We start from the raw sequence: 9,592 nt of genomic DNA, 5'->3' as shown, positions 1-9,592 counted from the left end.
ACGTGTATGTTATCAATTCAACAGCAGACCAACGAAATGAATATTTTTTATTTAATCTTTTGATAAAAATTGTAGAGAACAAGTCTTAAAATCTCTACTGCAACTAAAAATTTAAAAATATATATATAAAACGCCGTTCAACATAAAAAATCTTTAATTTTCCCAATTTTCAACTTCCAAATATTACTACGAAAAGTGAGTTAAAAGCTTAAAAAATTTGAATCACCAGTAGACGATGAAATGAAAAAAATTTTGTGCGCGCCTTTGATTACCATAGAAGAATCTTGGTATTTGCAGGCTTAAATATTTAATTTAAATAAAACACTGCTCACGTTTACAATTAAATGTGGGTATGCAATACATTGATTATTTTTCAATCAAATCAGGATCATATGAGTTCTGGAAAAATAAATCCTTTGTCCTAGAATTTAATTGATACTTTAAAAAAAAAATATCCATCCTTAGTCAATAACCGAGCAGATTAGAGCCATTCCGTAATTTTTTTAATTTCCCAAAATATTCTTTTATACAGGTGTTTCTGAAGGAATAATTTAAAATCTGGAGGTTTTTTACTTTTACATTTTCGGCTTTTTTGATGCTATAGATAATTTATCAGCCAGAGTTAGACTTTAAAACAGAGTCCTGCAAATCAAACTATAGCTTTTGTGGTTAATTTTTTTTTAATTATTTACTCTATACATTTTCCGATAAACCAAAAATATTTTTTAATTGTATTTAAAGAATTTGCTTCATTTATCAAATTACCGTATCATAGGGCCACTTTTTAATTCAATACAATTTAAGTAGCTATAAATAGGGTTGTACCATAATAGTGTGGCGCCTTCTCGCCACTACTGTCCAAATAACTATTTTGCATTTAACCTGTATCGCCAGGTGGCAGTACAAAGGTGTGCGACAAGCAGTGCACCCTTACTGCACCTTCTGAAGCCCAGTGACATTTTTCCCCAAATTCTTGATTGAATTATTAACATTGTTTAACAAATATTTACGATTGATTCTATGTCAAAATTTCTAACAAATTCCTAGATATCGGTATTTGTGTTTAACATGTCAAAGCAATTGTATGTGATCGCCGCCTGCAATAGCATTAAATTATGATTGCTAACTAGATCAAACACAGTTATTTTTTAATTTCATTGGTTAATTTATTAAAAAATTAAAACAAATTGAACAAAATTCGTAGTGTGTTCAATCCGTTCAATCTAGGAATTATATTACATGATAATGCGTTATTCTCGAATCTCTGCGAATTTTATTTTCATTTCTTTACTAGCGAATAATAAATTTCCGTTTCCATATCTATAAGGAAACAGTAGGCATGATTCCATAAATTGCCATTTGAACGGGTAAAATAGATATGATTTTTTGCTAGCTTCAATAAAACAAGTTATTTAAAATAATATAATTTTCTATATTTTTCGCCCTCGTGCAATCTAGGTTTTAATTTTACACTACTTGTGGTTCTTTGTTTAAACTTCAAAACTAATAATCAGAATCAGAGTCTGCGAGATCTCCCGCTTGGGCATGACGTTTCAAGCGAGATGTGAACGCAGCTGCGGTCGTAAAACGGCGGTGGCTGGCGTGGACCTACCAAAAAAACAGCAGGAATGGGCGGCTTGCAGTTCAAACATGGCAGCGGCGACGAGTGTTGTGGTGCTCGACCGCGGTAATAACACCACCTGCACCATCAACCTGCACGGTGAGCCCGGGCTGCGGGGGTTGCGTGGGGCGGCAGGGGACCCCGGCGTTGTCGGGGCCCCGAGCTGCGGCCGTTGGGGGCCGGGGGCGCGCGTCAGGCCGCGAAACGAGCGCGACGGGCCGCCAGTCATGCCCCGTCGGCCGTGGCGCCGCTGCGCGACTTCGATAAAAACGCTGCTCGCGTTTTTTGTGTTTTGACAGCGCGTGCCGATTTTGACCTAGCGATTTGCATTTTGCAGGTGCCACCGTCGTCTCGTGGCGCGTCAACAACCAGGAGCAGCTGTTCGTCAGGTGAGCCGGCCCCCGGCGGCCCGCGCCGGCCCTTGCGCGGCCCGTCTCCACCGAGACGCGCGTTTTTTGCCCCGTGTCTGGCGAGCCAACCAAAGCTCGTCGTCTTTCGGCTGCTTTTTCGTTCTCGTCGTCTGACTCATTTCACTCATTTTGTCCTTTCCGACGGCCCCGCGGCCGGAGAGAGCGTGCTAAATTCTGCCCGATCCACTAGCTTTGGCTGTCAGTTTTTTTTAATCTCAATTAATGAATTAATCGGACTTTCCGCAGTGATGCAGTGAATATTTTAAATTCATTAACCCGTTGACTTTGAGGAAAGTCAACAATTTAAATCCTAAATCAACAAGATAAAAGCTTCAGAGAGAAATCACCTTAACATATTTAGCTAAAGTAATGTGCAGATTTGTCATACAATTTTTATAATAAAAAATTGCAGTGGTGCGGTGCGATGATATAAATCAGTTGCATATTTGAAAGCAAGTTTTCTAAGTGCTGACAAATTCATTACTTTCAGCTTCCATTTTCTCTCAAACGTCAAGTCATGCTGACGAGAGAATGACACGCTACATTTAGGCACAGCTAAAAGCACACTCATTTCTAGCGATAAAAATGTAGACTGTGAAGGATGATAAAAATCATTCCTTTGAATTCATCTCAACATATTTTTCTTGAATCGGCTGCCCGTCGTCGAAATAAGATTTTTTTAAATTGGATCTGAAAAACTGAAAAAATTTCTTGCAACCAAAACCAAAATAATTTTAAGCATCAATAATTTATGACAGTTAATCGTTTATTTAAATTTTTGGCATATTGGCTGAAACGTAGCTAACTGTGTTAAGTATTTATTTTTCCTTTTATTAAATCTGGCCAGAAAAGCGTGTGGGCTCGTGCACACTTGAATTGATAGCGAATGCTATTCGGAACCTGCTGGCTGTAAGTTCACTTTTTTGCGATTGTTTTAGTTGTATTGTGTCAGAATTGGATTTTTGTACCGAGCTTGGAAAATTCCACTTTTGATTTGACGATCGCCTACATTATCGATGTCAAGAAAAATGATTTTACTAACTGGAAAGTAAAGTAAAGTTTTGCAGGAATATCATTTATCATTATCACAAACTGCGTGCTGTTCATCTTCACCCTCAATCGATTATTGCGCGTCCAGTCTATCGGCGCGTGCTGATGAAATCCGGACCCGAATTCCACGAAGCAAAGTCTGGCTACGCTTTTTTTACCAGGGGCTCGGTTTGTTCAACTCTCGGCCTGCGAATTCGCTAGGCGCGGACGCGAAAGAAAAAGAGAGACAGGAAACAGGCGCTTTTGCGGGCAAAAAAGCGGTCGAGTTGCCATGGTTGCCCCAGACCGAAATGTGTGCGGTTTACACGGAGGCAAAAAGCGCTCAAACGTCATGATTGATGCCCATTACACAATCCGTGTCTGTCTGTCTGTGTCCACCGCCAATGCCGAGCGCGGAGACCGCGACGATCGAAAAGATTGCTCGCTCAAAGGGAGAGAAGCCAATACATTCGCGCTGACCTCTTTTTATAGCCCGCTGAAACGAAGAGGTGAAATTCATATATTTTATGTCAGAGCGGGCAGTATTGTTCAACGATTCCAGTATTGATTAAAAAGATTAATTGGAACCACTACTTACCTAATAACAATTAGTGATATAAATGGGACATTAAAAAACACCTTAATGTCGTCTGCCTATAACCGATCCAGAATTCACTCTAAAAATGCCTGTTAAAATTAAATTTAAATAATTAATTACTTTCCATGATAATTTTTAGAAATTTTTAAATCAACACTGGAGAAAAAAATCGAATTTGAATTTAAAAAAGGCTCTCGAAGTATTTTTCCGTGGCAGATGCTCGCTTACAGTGTTTCAGCAGATGAAACGAAGCTCTTTCCTCTCTCATCCGCTGCCTAAGCGGAACACATGAATTGATGGTAGTCGGTGTGGCAAAAAACCGTCTCATTCTCATCTGGCTCCCCTTGCTCGCACCCCCTTCGCTGCATCGTCTCGATCATTAATTACTTATCCCCCTGTTGTGTTGTTCGCAGCAAGCAAGCCGTGTTTGACGGCAAAAAGGCCATCAGGGGTGGCATTCCTTTCGTCTTCCGTAAGTGTAGCCAGCTGTTGAGCCTGACGGTCGATCGTTATTTCTTACCGCGCACTATTCCTTTCCAACAGCCCAATTCGGAGAATGGAACTATGGGCCGCAGCACGGCTTTGCCCGCATCACCCGTTGGCACCTGGAGAAGAATCCAGAGCGAATGCCCAGCGGCGACGTCGAGGCCATTTTCTCCTTGATGGACAACGAGTTTACTCGTTCAATGTGGTCGTACCCGTAAGTGTTGAGAATTTTGCTATTGCTACCTCAGACCTCACCACTCATTGAAATTCCTTAGCCAACCCCTTAGTGTAGGAATAAGAAGCGATTCAGAACGAAACGCTTTTTTAATTATTTTTTTTATAATTTAATATTTTATTTATTCGATCGGTTGACTTGTTATGTGCAACTTCAACCATTTAAAAGAAAAATTCGTCTCGTCTGCGGGTGGTTCCACGAGATTATTTGATTTGGTCTGCAATTTATAAATTTTTATTCAAGCACCATCCTGATTTTTAATATGTTGTTAGGGCGTTGAAAAAAATTGCCGGAAAAATTTTATGCAGTTTTTATGATGAAAACTGGAGAAACAGGATTTACAGTGTTCACAAAATTGAGAATGTCTCGAGTTCCAATGAAACTACGAAACTAGAACAAAATGTTAAATTTTGTGCTGAAAAATTCCCATTTAGATAGCCTACAACTTTTTGATTTATTATTAATTTATTATTCAATTTTGAAAACCATATCATTATATTGCACTTTTCAGATTTTTCTTAGTATGGGATGAAATGTTCCTCGAAGTATGTGTAACATGCTTAGAAAATTTAAAGACGGTGCTTTGCTTAGTTTTCGAGATATGGATAGTCCTATTATTTTATGTATTTATGACAAGGCAGAATAAACAAGAATATCATAGTCCAAAAATATTTTCGGGTTCAGGTGAATAATAGTGAGAAAATCGAAGTCGCGTGATCGGTTGATTTTAACCTGTGGAATATGCCTGGCCAGCAGAGGTAAAAATCGAACCCTGGCGTCAGGGTAGCCTTCAAGCGGTCGATATCATTATATTCCCATTTGTGACCACTTTTCTGACGCCTAACGGGCACTGTATTGGTTTGATCTGCACACCTGGATGTGCCAATAATCTCGTTCCTGAGCATCCTTATAGCGCGCGAAGGGTCAAATTGCGGTGAATATGCACGCATATTCTGAAAACTCTACATTTTGCCGTTCTAGCTATATGCGTCTTGAAGCTGATTTGATAAAATTGTCCTTTTCCTCTATTTTTAGATTCCGGTTGACTTACCGCCTGATCCTGCGAGAGAAAGAGCTGCACTTTAACATTGGAATCTACAACCCTAGCAAGGACCTGACCTTCAGTTTCAATTTGTTGTTGCACACATATTTCAAGGTTCCAGACGTCCGACGGTGTCAGATAACTGGTCTCCACGGTTGCACATTCATCGACAAGGTACAGAAGATGAGGACCATTTTTGTTTCTTTTTTCTGATTTGATTATTGCAGACAAGAGACGGGGCAATGTTTCAAGAAGCCCGGGATGTTGTCACGATTGGTGAATGGACAGACCGCATCTATCAGAACACTCCGCAGGAGCACATTATCACCAATGTTGTCTCAGGACGCAAAATGCGGATACAGAAATACAATTTCCCAGACACAGGTACGACACTTTCAATTTGTTGCATTTTTCGTGACTCCGAGGTTTCAAAGACTCGCGCTTTGTTAAAGTTCTGAAATTTTAGCCTGTACAGTTTTAATGGACCTCAAGTTTTTTCCTGTATTAAGCCCAAATCTCAAGACACCGTTAATGTGAAATTAAAATTTTTGGCTGACTCTCAAGGAAACTCAGGATTTATTCAGGAGGGCGAGCGTTTCATTTACATTTTATTGTTAATTTTCCTTTCAATATTTCACAAATAGCTATCCACATCTTGAGTACATCCGCGTAGAGCTTAGTCATCAGATAACTTAAAAATTGAATAAAATTAACTGCGTGTGTTTCTCGATCATCACTTTCTGCTCTTAAAAACTATTATTAAGTTACTTTTTTATCTAAATTTTTCGATTGAGCAGTTCGGAGATCTAATACTGGCTACCCAATGTCGGAGATGGCAAAAAGTGGTTAGTTTAGTGACTCGAAATGCTCAAATTGCTCAAAGGGCTGGGAGGAGCACCGGCGCCGACTCGCCACTTGCTGGTTTGCGCACCTTTCCAGCTGCTTTATGGAAAAATGTCTGGCGTTTCAATTAAAGACCTCGGTGCGGGGAGGCGAAAAGATGGCCACATTGGGCCCAAGCTCCTTTGCGGCCACTCAGGCACCTTGTTATCCGCTCAGCGGTGTTATTGGGGCCTGGGACCCAGTGAGCTCATAGCCCATGGAAGTGCTGTGCAGAAGTTCTAAAAAAAACTTTGAATTAAATCGATTTTGTCATTAACCTAAGCAAAGCCTCCTGTTTGATGCGTTAAGTTATTAAGTTAAATATTTTTCAGTTGTGTGGAACCCGTGGATTGAGAAGGCGAAGGAGACGCCTGACTTTGGCGACGACGAGTACCCAAACATGATTTGCGTCGAGTCAGGCCACGTGAGCAGCCCGGTGATCCTGCTGCCAGGGACGGCCTTCGAGGCCAGCCAGATCCTGCAGGTGATGTGAGCAGAGGGGCCGCGACGCGGTGGTATGCCGGCCGCTGGCCCAGCCCCTCGAGGGGTGCGGGTCCAGCCGCTGGCGGCCGCCGCCGCCGCGCCGCCAGAGCCCCCGGCCACCGCGGCCGCCGCCCCCGGCTACGGCTGGCTGGCGCTCAATTCGATCTACTCGGAAATGTTTGTGCCTGGCGCACCAACGCCCAGGCGGTTCCTTCTTGAAGGAGCAGCCGCGGCCGCCCTCCACTCCAAGGACGAGCCTTGCAACCAGCCGGCCAACTGCAGCATATGCTCCCTCAACCTCTAACGCCCGGCCTTTCCGCTTCTCAGCCAATGGCGAGACATTCTTTGCCCTGATTCAGCCAGTCTTCGCTTTAATCCGCGGCTGTTAGTTTGCATCTTTTAAAGTTTTAAACATTTATTTTTCTCCCTTTCATAATCGAAATAGGTTGATAAGAGTGTTGGAAAAGGTTTAAGTCGCACTTTGCTAAATTTGTAGTGTCTTCCCGTGGGAAAAATTACTACCTGGTTTTCACCTGTACCGGGGTTAGTTTCGTTATTGTTTTGCGAGTCCAAATCGGTTAATGTATATTTAATCGCGCTTTGTGATCTTATCATGTGTCAGAATTTGAGAGTTGAGCTGGCTGAATCTAGCAGATTCTTCGCCTACTGAACCAAAAAGCCAGCATCTTTTTCAAAGGTTCCTAGGGATTGAAAATTTAGAATTTGCTTTCTGGGTCTTAACATTTATGCTGTCGTGTAGTTGAATGTGAAAAATGGCACGCATTACGTTTTAATTATAAACTAAAAGAAATCTTGTGTTTCGCAGACTTGATGTTAGAAGCTTGAAGCAAAATTTTTCACATTCCTGCTGCTGCAAAATTTACAAAGGATATCTCGGGTACTTGAAGTCAAAATATATACTCGATAGGGAATGAAGTGAATTCTATTCGTTCCAATCAATTCTGAAACTTCATTTTGCCTATATATTTGTCTGACAAGTTCCAAGATCTGGCTTCATAAAACACAAATCTGCCGAGAGTAAGGGAACAGTTTTTTAACATTGAGTTTTGCTATTCCCTTTCAAATTTCCTTTTAAAGCGGGCCCAATTTTAGAAGTCCCCGATGGATACAGATCGATGAAACAGGGGGATTTCATTGCACCAACTCTTGATGTCCACACACAGAAAACAATAATAGAAGAGTTTTTATCAATAACGCATGTGCGCTTCCTACTGTTGTGTTTCTTTTCACGCTCGAATGTTGTACTAATACTGGTTTTGCCACCTCAACCAAAGGTTTGTTGTTTCTCGAACGGAATTGTGAAATGACTGATTGATGTAAAAGTGAAAGAGAGCTACTATATGTTTACGATAATTTATAAAGAAAGGCTTTTTTGTAATTTATTTTATGTTTCTCGCGCCAGTTTTGTGCCACTACTTTTTATAGAAAAGAGAGTCCTAAAACTTTTGATCTTTCTGATGAATATGGATCTCGAAATTCAGTTCCCTGCGCACAAGATGCTGCCCTCCTTGTTTTCTCTTTTTGATCCTATACAAACACAAAAAGATGGAAAAAATAACTAACACGCGCCCATTCCAGTCTCTGTTATTACGACTAATTATGTTGCATTTTTACTCAAGATTCCCGTTCTACTTTATTTTACAATTTATAAAACTTTCTCGCGCACGCACATATTTTGAAAATAACTTGCTCATGGGTGTTTTAAAAGTAATCATATTAATCATTGTGAGTGCTAAGTAATAATCTTTAACAGAGAGTTAATGCTCACATCCACACAGATTTGATTTTAGCATTCAAAATCATGCAATAAGCGTCACGTGTATTCGTTGTCTAGCAATTCATGTGTGGGTTTAAATGTGAAAATCGCATGTATATCACTATATATGACGAAAGGAAATAATAATTAGCATAAGGTTCCCAGTCGGGCTTCTGCTTCCCTGCGATTTCTGACCTCACTGTTTGGTTGGCTCGGACAAACGAGCGATTTGGTCAGAGGCCCGGTACACTAGTTAGCCAAGAGTTAGTTTGTTAGTCAGTTGTTGATCCACTTTATTACTATACTACTACTCTTTGATGTTCTCTTAACAATTCAATGTATTTGCGACTCTCCATTCGCGCTTCGCATACTCTGGTAATGATAAAATTATATTTCGCTGTCCCTGTTTATGAGAAATCATAGGATGCTAGAAAACTCGAGTGCCAAGGCACTGCCTTACGAAAAATGTATACGACCGCAGATTTGTTCTGTTCACCAACCTTGGGCAGTCCCTCCAATCTATCAGACAACGAAAATCAGCTCTTTCAATCGATTCAGACCCGATTTGCCGTAATGTTAATTTCTATGTAACCACTTCTGAAAAATATTAGCTTTGGAAAGATGGAATTTAACATAAAACAATTCATAATATTTTTCATGAAATTATCTGTATTCAAAATGGAAGTACTAACTAACTGCTGCAGATGTGCCGCAAACATGCATCAACGGCCAAATCGATTGTGTCTGTTTGGAAATGCTCCCCAAGCAAATTTTTAGCTAATCATTGAAGAATAATTGTAGCATAGTCCATGTGATATTTGCTAAAATTCCTCTCTGAGCAATATTGAAGCCACACACAACGTTATAAAGATTTGGAAATTAAGCGTTACCAATTTGATTTTACCAGTTCGTCCGCATGGAAGACCAAAAGTTTAGCATAATGCTAGAGCAAAAACTGAATTGAATCTTGTTCATCATGGGAGTGGTGCAATAAAATTTAAAAGCAAATTGTAAATGAGTTTCATTTAA

The 9,592-nt window shown here is 40.4% G+C and overlaps 1 protein-coding gene across 1 annotated transcript; it reads left to right on the top strand.

Moving 5' to 3' along the window:
- Positions 1–1,585: 1,585 nt before the first annotated feature.
- Positions 1,586–9,571, top strand: LOC135938181 (uncharacterized). The gene is made up of 7 exons (XM_065481757.1): positions 1,586–1,720; positions 1,959–2,010; positions 4,072–4,130; positions 4,202–4,358; positions 5,415–5,595; positions 5,649–5,805; positions 6,636–9,571. The coding sequence occupies exons 1-7, from the start codon at positions 1,651–1,653 to the stop codon at positions 6,794–6,796; spliced, it is 837 nt and encodes a 278-aa protein (XP_065337829.1). The 5' UTR covers positions 1,586–1,650; the 3' UTR covers positions 6,797–9,571.
- Positions 9,572–9,592: the final 21 nt, after the last annotated feature.

Source organism: Cloeon dipterum, chromosome 2, assembly GCF_949628265.1.
Source record: "Cloeon dipterum chromosome 2, ieCloDipt1.1, whole genome shotgun sequence".
Classification (NCBI taxonomy): Eukaryota; Metazoa; Arthropoda; class Insecta; order Ephemeroptera; family Baetidae; genus Cloeon; species Cloeon dipterum.
This window is presented reverse-complemented; position numbering and strand designations above follow the sequence as displayed.

Coding starts and splice junctions, on each gene's coding strand:
- LOC135938181 (XM_065481757.1), top strand. CDS start 1,651: ATGGCAGCGGCGACGAGTGTTGTGGTGCTCGACCGCGGTAATAACACC. Junction 2,011..4,071: donor CAGGAGCAGCTGTTCGTCAG/GTGAGCCGGCCC, acceptor TGTTGTTCGCAG/CAAGCAAGCCGTGTTTGACG. Junction 5,596..5,648: donor GTTGCACATTCATCGACAAG/GTACAGAAGATG, acceptor TGATTATTGCAG/ACAAGAGACGGGGCAATGTT.